Source organism: Cnephaeus nilssonii, assembly GCF_951640355.1.
Source record: "Cnephaeus nilssonii genome assembly, chromosome: 3".
Lineage (NCBI taxonomy): Eukaryota > Metazoa > Chordata > Mammalia > Chiroptera > Vespertilionidae > Cnephaeus > Cnephaeus nilssonii.
Window position 1 is genome coordinate 85085133 of NC_137074.1, and position 15620 is coordinate 85100752.

The 15620-nt window shown below is 38.8% G+C and overlaps 1 protein-coding gene across 1 annotated transcript in view; it reads right to left on the reverse strand.

Moving 5' to 3' along the window:
• EPHA3 (EPH receptor A3) overlaps positions 1 to 15620 on the reverse strand; it is a 360174-nt gene that overhangs the window by 120597 nt on the left and 223957 nt on the right. Inside the window, exons 4-5 of the mRNA XM_079766339.1 lie at positions 10109 to 10264; positions 9067 to 9402 (exon numbers count right to left, since the gene is read on the reverse strand). Of these exons, the coding sequence (XP_079622465.1) occupies positions 9067 to 9402; positions 10109 to 10264 (492 nt within the window). The remainder of the gene's footprint in view (positions 1 to 9066; positions 9403 to 10108; positions 10265 to 15620) is intronic.

The window sequence follows — 15620 nt, forward strand, 5'->3', positions numbered from 1 at the left end:
CATAAACAAATGTAAGAACCTACCGTGTTCATGGATTGGTAGAATCAACATCATTAAAATGTTCATACTACCCAAAGCAATTTATAGGTTCAGTGCAATCCCCATTAAAATACCAACAGCATATTTCACAGACCTAGAACTAACTCACCACAAATTCATCTGAAATAAAAAAAAAAGACCCCGAATAGATACAGCAATCCTAATAAAGAAGAAAAAAGTTGGAGGGATCACAATACCAGATATCAAGCTGTATTACAAAGCCACTGTTCTCAAAACTCTTTGGTACTGGCACAAGAACAGACGTATAGACCAATGGGACAGAACAGAGAACCCAGAAATTGACCCAAGCCATTATGCTCAATTAATATTTGACAAAGGAGGCAAGAGCATACAATGAAGTGATGACAGTCCTTCAATAATTGGTGTTGGGAAAATTGGTCAGATACATGCAAAAAAAAGAAACTAGACCACCAAGTTACACCATACACAAAAATAAACTCAAAATGGTTAAAGGATTTAAAAAGACGGGAAACCATAAAAATCGTACAAGACTGCATAGGCAGCAAAATATTAGACAAATGTCTTAGCGATATCTTTACCGATACAGCTCCTAGGGCAATGGAAACTAAGGAGAAAATAAACAAATGGGACTACATCAAAATAAAAAGTTTCTGCACAACAAAAGAAACCATCAACAAAACAACAAGAAAGCCCACTGCAGGGGAGAACATATTTGCCAATGCTCTCTCAGATAAGTGTTTAATCTCCAAAATTTACAGGAAACTCATACAACTTAACAAAAGGAAGGAAAACAATCCAATCAAAAAATGGGCAAAGGACCTAAATAGACACTTTTTGAAAGAGGACGTACAGAAGGCTGAGAGACATATGAAAACATGCTTAAAATCACTAATCATCCGAGAGATGCAAATCAAAAAGACAATGAGGTACCATCTCATACCTGTTAGAATGGCTATCATCAACAAAGCAACAAATCAACAAACAACAAGTGCTGGTGAGGATGTGGAGAAAAAGGAACCCTCGTGCACTGCTGGTGGGAATGCAGACTGGTGCAGCCACTGTGGAAGACAGTATGGAGTTTCCTCAAAAAGTTAAAAGTGGAACTCCCATTTGACCTAGTAATCTCACTTCTAGGAATATATCCCAAGAAACCAGAAACACCAATCAGAAAGGATATATGCACCTCTATGTTCATAGCAGCACAATTACAGTAGCTAAGATGTGGAAACAGCCTAAGTGCCCATTAGCAGATGATTGGAATAAAAAACTGTGGTACATCTACCCAATGGAATACTGTGCTGCTATAAAAAAGAAGGAACTCTTACCATTTGCAATAGCATGGATGGACCTAAAGAACATTATGCTAAGCCAGTCGGAGAAAGATAAATATCACATGATCTCACTCACATGTGGGATATAATGAACAACATAAACTGATGAACAAAAATAGATCCAGAGACTTAGAAACACTGAACAGACCATTCAACCTCAGAGAGTAGGGGGGTTTAAGAGATCAACCAAAGGGCTTGTATGCATGGATATTAGCATAACCAATGGACAAGGACACTGGTGTGGTGGGTGCTTGTCTTGGGGGGCCGGAGTGGTGGTGCGGGGGTCAATCAGGAAAAAGGTAACATATGTCATATTTTAAACAATAAAAGAAAACAGGAAAAAATAGTTACAAATATTAAGTGGCAACACCTGGATTTGCTAACTGGACTTTTGACACCTTTTTACCTTGTTGACACACATTCCAGATCTTTCTGCTCTAACATACAGCCTTCCTTTAAAAGCTATTTCTTGGATAAAATTGTGACCAGAGACAAATTTTCTTTCTATTAGTTAATTATAATCATTTTCTTTGCTATTGGAATTAAAATGAAAACCAGTAATAGTGGGTGATAACAAATTGTCAGGATAAATACTTTTAAATTAACAGTGATTAAATATAATCTTTCAAAGCTACTTTAGAAGTTTAAGGATTGGATAAATAACTTCCTCATAAAGCAACTGAGATGTCAAGTACATAGTAACATTGCTCAAATCATGTGAACTTTTGATTTTAAAAAAGTCATGCAATCTGTGTTTTAGGCAGCCAGCCAGCATCTCATAATTACACTAGAGGCCTGATGCACGAAATTCATGCAAGCTGCTCGGCCCTCGCAGCCCTGGCCTCATCCGGAAGGAGGCCCGGAGGGTCGTTCGGCTGTCTGGTCTAATTAGCATATTATGCTTTTATTATTATAGAGCATAGCCATCTTTATAGATTGATTTATTCAATCTCACATATATTTTATGCAAACCCTCTCCTCCTTCCTGAGCCATAAGAAGAATATTCTAATAGTAAAGGCCAGGAATTTTTGAGTTATGTAATCATGGGCAAGAGGTTTAACCACTTATAGTTGTTTAAAGTTGTTGTAAGGATTAAATGAGATAATAATGCAATAGACTTTAGGTCAATGCTAACCTTATCAAGATGACTTAGATCAGCAACTATTACTGATGAAGCAGGGCAGAAATGTGAGCTTCCCATCTTTGAGCTTTGGCATCCTTTGGCTTGGTGTGAATGTTATAGCATTTCAGGGTCCTCACAGTTCTTATAATTTGTATACTATTGCAACTTTTTTATGGCAGATGACAATAAAGTCCCTTGAGGAAGGGGTGCCCTTTTTCAATGTAGGCATGGTGCTATATTTACAAGATTAAAGAATCAGAATTCTGGGCTATATCACAGTTACTAACAGTGAGATAATACTTTTGGAGATACTATAATATGATGTAAACAGTTTATCATGAAATAGCCTGACCTGCAGTAGTAAGATTTTTGTTTTTGAGGACAGAGAATCTTTTCTTTTTAAATATTTGCATTTGTTTAATTTCAAAATTATTTTTACATATTGTTATTCTCCAAGGACTTATATTTAATTTAACTCTAGAGGAATGAGACACATTTAAAAATAAATTATATAGATAAAGATAAGTTTTTATATTCACTGTGTTTGATACTAAAATTTTTCTCTTGGGCAAAAATGAGAATACAAAATATTTCTGTTGAATAAGTATCTTTGGCTCTTGAAAGATGCAGTGAAGATGGCACAAGTTAGCATTCAGTGGTTATTTCTTTCTTAATGTGTAGGTGCTTTAGTTAACACCGTATTTCCTCCCCTAGCTCATGATCTCATGCGTACCCTTTAGGAGAAGCCAGCGGGAAAAGAATGGCCATATCCATCAGGCGCATGTCTGCTCCATTAATGGCAGTGGTATTAAAGGTAAGAAATGAAGTTGAGACAATAACTCAATAGATCCTGGAAGCCTCCAAACTGTCCCTGTTTGGAGGCTTCCATACAGTTGTGGCTTTAAGCTCCTATAAAGGTTCTGAATAACTGTCAGGACAATGGATGGTTCTGCTTGTGTTCAGCTTATTGCTCATACTGTGCATATGCGCTATGGCTCCACACCACGGTGTGATGGCTGAAAGGCATCATTAATGTGTTAAATGATGTGGAATGCTTCAGGCACACTATGACATATCACTACAGAGTGATAGTCCCAGATGCACAGGTATCTGCCTCGATTACAAATCAAGAGGGAAGAAGCTAAATTACCATACAAGTACAATGCACCAGGAAAATCAAAATGTGTGTAGCCACTTGAAATCTCTGGGCCTGATTCAGACCTCAGTTGTTTGTTGAGAGAAATAAAATGTTAAGGCTTTAATTCTTAGGGTTAATTAATCACAAAAGTAAAAGAAGGGGGAGAGTCATCTGAGTACATTACTAGAGTCTTATCTCTACTGTTTCACAGTTGATTTTCATTATGTGTTAATATTCTGACTTGCTACCCTGATGCTACAAAACATCTTCCTTCACATTCAGAGAAATAATCTATAATAATAAAAGCGTAATATGCTAATTAGATCAGACAGCTGAACGACCTTCCAGATGTCCTTCTGGATGACCTTCCAGAACGACCAGTGGGCGAGGGGCAGGGCCAGTGAGTCTGTGCCGCCAGGCCAGCCATGGCGGTCCTGGCGTCCCCCCTTCGGTGAGGCAGTGGGAGAGGCAGCGGTGTGGGCCCGGTCCCAGTCCCGCCACCGCCCCTTGTGCAGAGGCCCGGGCCACCGCCCCGTCCCGGCACTGCCCCTTCCACAGAGGCAGTGGGAGAGGCTGAAGTGAGGCCAGGTTCCTGCGTTGCCCCTTCTGCAGAGGCAGCGGAAGAGGGGACTGCCAGGGCCTGGTCCTGGTGCCACACCTTCCACAGAGGTGGGGGGGGGAAAGGGGGCGGTGCAGTCCCAGAGCCTCCACGGAGGTGGTATGAGGCACGACTGTGGCCCCTCAACCTCCTATGTCCCTCCCCCCAGCCAGCCTGGCCCCAGATCGCCCCCCCACACCAGTGGGCAGGGGTCAGGGCCAGCTCTAAGGAGCAGAGAGACTGGCTTCTGGTTGAGCGGCACTCCCCACCTCCCTTCCCCTCCCCCCTCCCCCCCACCGCTCAGCCAGAAGCTGGGCTCATGGCTGGTGAGTGAAACTGAGCTGGTGTGAGCCTCTCCCACCCTCGCGGCAGGCGGGCAGTAAGAAGCGAGGGGTCTTAGACTTCAAGAGCCCAGAATGCAAGAGGGATGTCTGAGTGCCAGCTTAGGCCTGATCCCTGGGGGGTCCTGGATTGTGAGAGGGCACAGGCTGGGCTGAGGGACCCCTCCCTCCAGTGCATGTATTTTGTGCACCAGGCCTCTAGTCATATGTATTTTTCTGACATCTACTTTTCTTCCAGGGAACATAATTACATGGCAGCACATGTTTCTATAGGGACTACTCAAATATATGTTTGTGGTTTAAGTGAAGATCCAGCTTCACATCTTTTCTACATTTATTTATTTATATATTTATTTATTGTTAATCCTCATGTGAGAATATTTATTTCCATTGCTTTTCAGAGAGAATGGGAGGGAGGGAGGGAGTGTGGGAAGGCAAAGTGAAAGGTAGAAAGGAGAAGAGAGAGAGAAACATTGATGTGAGAGAGACACATGGACTGGTTGCCTCCCACACGGGCCCAGACCTGGGCAGGAGCAAACCCACAGCACAGGTACTTGCCCCTGACCAGAAATCCAACCCAGGGCTCTTCAGTGCCCTGGGCAACACTCTAACCATTTAGCAATGCTGGTCAGGGCTCTACCTTAATTTTTAAACTAGAGGCCCAGTGCAAGAAATTCATGCATGGGTAGGGTCCCTAGGCTTGGCCAGCGATCAGGGCCAATCAGGGCCTTCTGGCTGCACGCTGGGGCCTCCCTTTCCTGGCTGCTGAATGCCGGCCAGGGCCTTCCTTTGTTCTGCACCACAACCAAGGTACATGCCCTTGACCAGAATAGAACCTGGGACCCTTGAGTCCGCAGGCCGATGCTCTATCCACTGAGCCAAACCGGTTAGGGTGCTTATAGTAGATTTTCCCAGCAAAGCTCCTGTCTGTCTTGAAGGCAGCATTTATTTTTGTAGCCACTTGTAGGAATCACAGGAGCATAGAATTTGGAAGTGTTGTGGAGTTGGGAGACTTAAGTGAAAGTTTGATTTCATGATGAAATGCTGAAGAAGCTTCTCGAATCTCAGCTTCTTCAGCTGTAAAATGGGAGTGGGAGTAGACCTCAAAATGGAATGCCCATAAATTCTCTGTGAGTGTCCCTATTCTAATCTGAGTTCATTATATGCTATAAGGTAATGGGGGGGGGGAAGCAGATTTTATGATGAGAATAAGCAGAGATGTATATTCCACTAATGTTCTAGAATGACTGTTTCCAGAACTGAAAGGTAAATATACTCATTCAAGGAAGGAAACACGAAGTACAAATTTATACCAAGTTATAACTTTATAGATTTTTGTTTTGCAATCAGCAATTCTTTCTGCAGATGTTTGACTGATGGATTCACAAATACCATCTTTATGTAGGGGCCGTGCTTTTAATCTCACCGACATACTTTGTGAAAGTTTAGAGAGCTGAGAACTAACATCAGACTTTACTGAATAATCCACTACAAAGTAGAAGGTGCCTTGTCATGTGCTCATCACATGGCTTTTACAATATAATCAAGAGAAACAGTAACAAGCTCCTCTCACAAACTAGATTAAAAGGGACACATTCACATTTCCCCTTTATGTTCATGTCAAAGATAGACTAGGAGGAATTTAAACTTTATGGCATCATATCTGTCACAGGAGTATCTGTCTGGTAATATGGAGCTCATTTTTCAAGGCTACAAGTCCATTAACCTTCACAAGAACAAAAATAAAGCAAAACAAAGAAACACTCTCTGGAGAAATGCATTGCTTCTAATCTTGTTTATAGATCTTAGCTGTGGGGTTTAAAAATGGAACAAAGACCTCTACCTCCCAGGCAAACAAAAAAATACATACACTCAGAGATAAGTATAAAATGCCTAGAGATGCATATTGTAGACAAATTTGTGATTTAAAAAAAAGGGGGAGTTGGTTTAGGGTGAGTAACTGATACCATCCCTGTTGAAGCTCTGTCTTGCACTATGATTTGTAACTGGGAGGTTCAAAGCATCAACCGTTTATTTTTAATATCTTGGCCTGCATTTAGTTACCACTTTACCTACATTCATTCATTGTACATACCTGGAAGTATTAAATTCTAGATAAATGAGTTGTCAGAAAGCCAGAGGCTGAAGATGAGGCAGAATATAAGGAGTTCTTGCTTGTTTGTCTATGGTTCTGTTTGACTTAGGAGATAATTATAATACAAATTGATGCTCCCATTTTAAACAAGGTACTAAATCAACATGACATATAGGATTTGGGAAAGCCATTTGCCACATAATTGTAATTTCTTAAAATTCCTGTATTCCTTGCATATGAGAAGCTACAATCATGTGATACATACCAGTAGCATTACTCTTCCCCCCTCTCATGGAAGATAGTTAAAGTTAAGTAACAAATTTTTAAATATCATTAACTGAAGCAAAGCCAAAACTTATGTTTGTTGGTCTGGGATCTAGCTTTAAGTGGGAGATTCCAGGAAGCAAGATTAAAATAATAAATCAGTGAATTTCCTTGAAAAGTCATGTCTTACCAAAAAATAAAGTTTATTTATCATCATGAAACCACTGAAAGTGTATGACTTTCATCAGCAGAGAGAATAGAAGCAAAGTAGGAATGCAAGAGGGGTTTGGAATCAGAAAGAGACACATATGAGAATGTATCAGAAGTTATATTCAAAATATTTATCAACTAGAATTTCAGAGACATAGACCCCTCAAGAAGAAGGAGTTCCAGCACAGGGATCTAGAAACATCTCTTATACCAGGATTTATACTTTTAGTTGCTGGATTATGGGGGAAGCGGGGAGGATGGGGTAGACCTGAAATACTGGGCTTAGGAGCCTACTCAGGGTACTGGAGGAATTAACCAGAGGAGATGCATTTCTATACTAACCTGCAGAAGTAGTTAGAACTACTTCTAACCAATACAGAAGTGGTACAACATTTTAACAAGTGCTGACATGCTGAATATATTAGCCCTTGGATGACACCTATTAATTGTTTATCCTTGGTAGTTTAACCTTACTGAACCAGCCACGTGAGAGAAATGAAAGTGATGAGTTTTTCAGACTAGTTATTGGTTTGCTCTACAACCTCTTCCAGCTGATGGGGAACTTACTCATCTCTCCTCTCTCTTTTCCTCAGGCATCCAGTATGCATATCCCCAGAGCGACGGCAAGTCCCACTGCAGAGCAGAGGGACTTCCAAAATTTCAGCCAGATGCAGAAAAGAAGCAGAGTTTGCATTCCATCCTGACTTCCAGCTCAGGGGTTAACCCACTTGGGAGGTGACTCAAGAATCTGTAGTTCTGCATTTCAGGGTGCATCCAATGTTTATTTGTGCATAAATGATACAATAATATCTTTGCATTGAACTTTTTGAAATGTATTCCTAATTATGATATCTAATAGCAACAATTATGCACATAAATATCTCTCAGTTTAACTGTGCACAAGTTTTGTTGGTTCAAAAGGAAACTTTAATATGTGTTTATCAATTCTCTACATTGAAGAGATGAGTGTCTTATCCCAAAGGAGTATCATTGGTATGTCTCTGTATTCTCTGCAAAGTATAACACTTCTATGTGTTTCAGAGACTCACAACTAAAATCCCATACATAATTTTGAACATCACGTTGTTAAAAAACTATTAAAAACTCACAGGAATTATCTGAGAACTAGAAAACACAGAAGATTTAATGAGTGGTTGAAAGAGTAAGATGTGCTAGCAGTAAAGAGAAGAGAAATGCTATGGATGTAAGATAAAGAAAGATGAGAAGTTTGTTCGCTTATTTCCTTTTTCCAATTCCACATCAAAGGGCCTTTGCCTGCCTTTGCTTGATATAGCATTTTTTTTTAATTAGGAAAATATTGTCAGTGGAAAATAGTTGGTGAAATTTTCCCTAAGAAATTTGCTTTTAGATCAGTGCTTCTAACTGTTCTTCACCAAGACCTCTTTTCACTATGCTTCTCCACAAATTTCATATTTTAATTTTTTAAATACAAATGATAGCTATTCAATAAAATTGTCTTTCCTTATTTTTAATTAATCGGAGAATTATAACTTCCTAAGCAAAATACTCAGATCTTTTGATGATCATAAAATAACTGAATAACAACATAAAAATCTGATATAATTGTAACTAAGGTAAAGCTATTTCAAATTTAGAAATATCCTACATAACCTTTTCACAGCTAAGTTTCAATGTCTAAATTCTTTGAAATATGAAAATGCTTCAGTCAGAACCACAAGTACTATCTCCAGAGCCCCAACTACTTAAAGATTCCAAATTGGGTAGCCATGGATTACATTAATTTAAAATAATCTAACAAATACGATTCATCCTTATTTGAAGATTGAATTATTCAATGTACCATAACTGTCCAAAAGTGTTAGAAGAGGAAATCCTGAAGTTCTTTCAAATCTTTGTCTTCCCACCCTTTCTTCCCCTCTCTGTTAAGACTCTTAATTGACTCTGAGATGCAGAAGTACTCACCGGCCTGATTAGTTGTGATGCTGACTGCAGCAAACTGTCGTGGTGGTGAGCTCAGCTCTGACACCCCGTTAATGGCATCGATTTCAAAGGTGTAGTTAGTATGTGCCAGGAGATCTGTCACTGTCACCGTGGTGTTGGTGAGTCCAAACTGTCGAGGGAGGAAGCGGACATTTGGGCTGCATGGCTCACACTGTTTTACATTCCACCCACATTTTTTACATATGATGTTGAAGGTAACATCTTTCCGGCCTCCTGTGTCCAGGGGCCAGCTCCAGTCCAGGATAACCGAGGTCTCGTTTATATTAGAGATAACGTTTCTTGGTGCAGATGGAGGTCCTGCAAAGTAGTTCAACAAAGATTAATGAGCCTCACTTCTGGTTTCTACTACAAGGGAAAGAGATTATTTACAATGGGACTGAAAGAGGTAAATAACCATCTTGTCTTTATTACATATTTTAATTTGTCCTTAGAGGATCCGTGAGATTATAGACACATGGATTCAAGAGCACTGTTCTCTCCAAGCTATGGGTGAGGGAGATTTGACTCAAGGTTGAATATGCATTCAGAAAGTCCAACAAAGGTATGTACCATTAAATCCAATGCCCTTGTGAATAGTTATGAAAACTGTAGTGTTACTTATATAAATCTTAGTCCTCTTCCTGATGACCTATGACCAACATGTAGCAAGAGGGAATCGAAATGTAAAAATACAAATCCCATGTTTACAATCTCTCCTATCCTGTCTAATAAAAAGCAAAAATCTAAAACAAGATACAGAGAATGTCCGGGTCCTGTTGCAGTAAGTGCTTTATAAATTAAGTCATGTGATAAATGTTGCATTTGTGGTGAGCCAAGCATGGAGAGTGAAGCAGAGGAAGCTTTCAGTTTGCACATGGGCAGCACAAGTAAATGGGCCAAATGCTTAAAAAAAAAAAGAAAAAAAAGAAAAATAAAACCAAAAAGCAAAACAACAACAACAACAACACAATAAAAAACAAAATAAAACAAACATGGAGGCATGGGTTGCAGCAAAACTACTCACGGGTACAAGCCATGGATGGAGGGTCTTTGTCTGCTCGGAAGTAATTATTCTCACACCTGCAGTTCATTGAACCATCTTCCTGAGTAGAACTGTGAGGTGGGCACTTAGCGCACTTCGTGTTACCATCCGCAGCCTTGTAGAAACCCGGTTGACAAGCTACAAACAAAATAACGCTTTTAAAATTCTGCAATTATTTTGAAAACATATTTTTGGAAATATGTTAAACAGACTTCAGGATGTTAGGGCATGCATTCGCTATGAATCAAAATTCGTTTTTCCTTCCAGCCTTTACAGAAACAAATAACATGGCCCAGTGTAGTTTCTGCACATCTACATTTGAATTTGCACCAAATGTTAAAGCAAAAAAAAAAAATACACCTACAAGATTTAGATTATTTTGGCACCAGAGTGTGATGAAATTTCCAGCTCGTGTTTTCACAGCTTTACTTGGCATTGGAATATTTGTGGAGAAAATAAAGCAAAGCCATGTCATCATGTAGCCATTCCCTTTTAAAACATGATGCCTTGTGTACACGATCTGCACTACAGTTAGCACTGACATTGTGAGCACTTGAAACCCAGACTTCATTCATGTATTATTACTTATTAATTATATGGTAATGGCCTAAAATAAAGAGTGAAATATAGTTCCTTTCTGTATCTCAAATACATAAGGAGGTACAATTTCTATTTAAATGAATATATTTCCTTTCACATATATCAAACATAGGGGGGTACAATTTTTATTTAAACTGACATACTTGTGAATTATTACTAAAGTTTTTTATTTTATTTATTTGTTTATTTTTTAAATATAACTTTTATTAATTTCAGAGAGGAAGGGAGAAGGAGGGAGAGATAGAAACAATGATGAGAGAGAATCATTGATTGGCTGGCTCCTGCACGCCCCATACTGGGAATCGTGCCTGCAACCGAGGCATGTGCCCTGAACGGGAATGAACCCATGACCTCCTGGTTCATAGGTCAAAGCTCAACCACTGCGAACTAAATTCATGGTGAAAATCCCAACAAGAAGTTCTTTGACATTCCTTTGATGAAGGAATTTGGGGCCCAAATGTTTAAAGTCTTCTTCAGAACATCTTTGGAAGTCAGTAACTTCTTGAATCTATAAACTCAATTTCAGTGCTACACTGAAATTTTATTACTCAAAGTTTTTACAAATAGAATAGTCCCTATAGATTATCTTTATCATTGAATTGAAGAATTATCTCATATCAACTTCATATTGCGAATAACAAGATATTTGCATTTAAGTAAAACCTGTTGGACAAATATTAATTTTTATAATAATTAAATGCATTTTGAAAGGTACCCCATGATATCCGTAATAGTATAGCTTCCGCCTACTAAGGTTCTTGGGAAATACATGGACAAAACAAACAATTAGAATAACTTAAAATGATAGCAATCATTAATTCAGTCTTGCTGTTTTCCAGTTCCTATTAAGAAGGGCTGCTCGAGCATGAGGTTACATTAAATTGAACAACTTTTGGGGCCACATTGAGAACCACTGAAATAAACTGCATTGCCCTAACATGGGTTGGGATTATAAAGTTTTGAACATTGTTTGTAGGCATTGGTTAGAAAATTCTGCTCACATCTCCTGTTATATTGCCTCACAGAAAATGATACAAAGTATAAACAAACTATGCACTTAACTTCTGGTTTCAATTTAGCTCATCATTAAAGTGACTTTAAATTTGCAAGGGGGAATTACTGAGTCTTTCAAGATTAAGTTGCTTTGTTGTTTTGTTTGCTCATAAGTTTATCTCTGTGTCTTTATTTGAGGCTGTTATGGATTTTACAACATTTAGCATAAAGGTATTCGTTAAACAGTCATTCACTTTTTGTTACTATTATAAACAGTATGTGATACTTAAAGAAAAGACAGTCATATAATCACTTCTTAGCTACACCACTACAGCCAAGGATTTCTGATAGTAACTTGGATTCTATCAGTTAATAACTAGTTAATCAACTTAGAAGTTAAGAATGTTAATTCAAACCAGTAACTATACTTTACCTAATTATGACTAAATAATTTTAGAAATGACACTAGTACAATATAGGTAGGCACATACACATGCAGTTCAACAAATCATGTCCTTTTTTTCAGGCTTTCGGGTACCCTTAAAGATACAAATTCCCTAATTCTGTCCATCCCCCAAGGGCCCCTGAAATCAAAAATGGGCACCAGACACTTAACACGAGCCACATGGAGCAAGCACCCCATTCCAATGGAGCTGTTGGAAGAGATTACACAGAGGAATCTCATCGGAGAAAGATCATGAAAAGATAGAAGGAACAGGCCTGTGCGAAGCATAATTAAATACACAAATAGATCTACATGAAAAGACAGACTGTTAGGCCGGGGGATGTGGTGGGTACAGTTGGTTGCATACTCTCAGTATCCAGACTCTGCTTGCTGCTTGCTAATAAGATCCTGATTCGTTCAGAACTGCAGCCAACCCAGCGCCCCCAAACACAGATTTCCCTGCAAACAGTGATGGATGGCCAACGCTGTGGCCAAAGAGATACAAACAGAGATCCGATGAAAGTCGTTGGGATAGCCTCCCGGGCCCCGTCCGCCCCCTTCACAAGGTGGTCCAAATGCAACTGAAGCCACCTCATCTGCATCGTTCCAGAATTGATTATGGACTTGATGGCTTACATGTGACAATAAGTTAAAGGCCAAGAAGACCACAGGATGTGTATCCTGCACTTGTTGACCCAGCAGGCACCTATCTTAAAATTTATTTTAATGTCAAAAAATAACAGCTTAATTGTTGAAGTCACTGTGGTCAAGTTTTCTTTTACTCACAGCAGAAAGCACTTCTAAATGACATAAAAGACAAGAGGATTCAGTTGAGATGTGTTGTTTAAATACAATCATAGCTTAAAGGCGCTAGAAAGACCCTCAGACATCACATGGGCCAGTCTGTATGTCCTACGTCCTTTGTGGACACTGCAATGCAGGAAGTTGGGGGACACGCAGGGACAAGGTCCACTCTGCATCTTCTGCTGACAGGCGTTAGCCACAACTTTGTAGATATTCGTTGAATGTCAACTCTATGAGAGTACAGCATCTTCTAGGAAGAGCACTGGACTGGGGAGGAGGGAATGCAGGTTTTGATCTAGTCTATTCTGATAGATAAGTGTTATCTCAAATTCACTGATGAGGTGTCTTCAAATTTCAATGAGGTAGTTGGGATAGCGGCACTCTCTTCTATAAATATGTCTGAAGTTTTATTTGGTAGTTATTATGTATTCCTAGGTTAGACCCCAAGCAATATAAAGACAGAAGTTATTCCCATTCAATTTGTGTGCCCTGTGTCTATCACATTTTCTAGAACCTAGCAGCTGATGGGGTTCATTTTTTTTAATTGATTTCAGAGAGGAAGGGAGAGGGAGAGAGAGATAGAAACATCATTGATGAGAGAGAATCATTGATCTGATGCCTCCTGCACACCCCCTACTGGGGATCGAGTCCACAACCCAGGCACGTGCCCTTGACTGGAATTGAACCTGGGACCCTTCAGTCCACAGGCCAACGCTCTATCCACTGAGCAAAACTGGCTAGGACTTATGGGGTTCATTTTTTAAGTGAATGATTAACTTGCAATCAATTGTCCTCTCTAGACTTTAATTTTCTCATTTATTAAGTGGCAGATATTGACTAAGTTGTCTCTAAAACTCTTCAGGCTAGACACTTAAAAAAGTTTAATACTTGTGAACCAAAATTTATAAGATTCCTAGAACTTTCTAAATAGAAAAAAATACAACAAATTATCTTCACTTCATGATTGCTTTAAGGATTATAACTAGTCATTGAAATTATAAAATCACTTAGAAGGAATGAGACAAAGAAATGAGGTTCTCTTCTGACCTAAAAGAAGTATACTTCCACAAAAACTGATAAATTTTGACCTTTTCAATGTTTTCCAGGATCAGAGAAGTATGTATTCAAAGGGCATGTTCATTTCATAATTGAATGAATTAAAAAGTAAATCAAGAGTCAAGCAACTAATTCCCTATTATTCGTCTTAACCAATAGCATAATAAAATTATATTTAATTATACTACTCATTTAATGTACATTATATATTAGAATGTTAGAAGTTTGGGAATCTGTGGGAAAGAATAAAAATGATATTAATAAAAATGTAAGATGATGTCATTTTTTTCTTTCTTGCAAGGAAAAGAAGCACAGTACTGAAAATACAATTTAAAACAATATACATGTCCCATTTGTTAGTCTGCAGTAAGGTTTTATTTGCCTTATCCTTGCTAATCTTGTTTTTAGTTCCTGTATTTTAACTGCTGAGTAGTTAAGGTATGCTTGCTCATTTTCTGAGCAAACCCCAATCCTATTGAAAAAGCCCTGATGGGCAACAGTGGAACAAAATCATGGCACCCTTGCCAAATGTTAACTTTCTATTGAGAAACACTAAAAATATGAATAATAGGAGGAAGCCAAAATAATACGAATTGGTAGCACATGAATTAAAAAATATTTTGGGAATCTGCTGATTCTGTCTTTATGAAGAGGTAACAATAAAACAGGAACTAAATACTATGGGTCAGAAGTGGGGTAAAATAACAAACAGCCAGCTTTGGAAAATAAAGAAGGAAAAAGTATGAAATAGGGAGTATTATGAGCGCTACCTATACGATGAATAATAATTACAGAAAACCTTCAGGATAGAATCTTGGCTTCAGTCCCACAGCACAGAGCACACTTCTCCTCGCCGCTGTAATGGATGGGTTTGAGCTCTGCTGATACAGAGAATGGGTAAAGTTACCATAGTGAAAGGAAAACAAATGCACTCAGTAAACCATGGTGGCTACTGTTGAAAGAAAGTAGACAGCCTTTCAATTGCAAAGTGAATTTTGTCTCCAGTTGACTAATGTGGTTGACTTTTAAGAGAAAACATGGTCCTAATTAAGGGTTAAAAGAATGATTTCAGTTTGAACTAACTTTAAAATAAAAAATGAAGCTGTTGGTAAATAGGACCCTTTTAGTATTCAGACCTTAGCTTCATATACACAGGGCTATATTATAAATTCCCAGCCATAAACACAAACTAATCACCAGAACCAGCACTGACTAAACAGATGATTTCCTGGCCTTGCAATTCCAGGCCTGACAGGGTCTATTTGCCGGTACAAGGTCAAAGCAACTGTTTATTCCCCAAATGAGCTGCACTCCACAATCTTACAGGAACTCTATTCTTTGGCATTTGAATAGAGGTACAATGCTTTGAGGAAAGGCAGAGGCATTTCACTGCACTGGAAGTGGCTACAGTCAGTAATTAAACCCTGCCTGCAATGTGCAGCATTTTTACAAAGTGATCAAATGTTTCCTTCTTCTGTTCTGTCCACTGCTCAATGAAAAAAGCCTAAGGGAAATGCCACCACACCATTAAACACAACAGAATCAATCACAATCCAGTATGGCTCAAAGATAGCTTAGTAACAAGACTTTATTGTG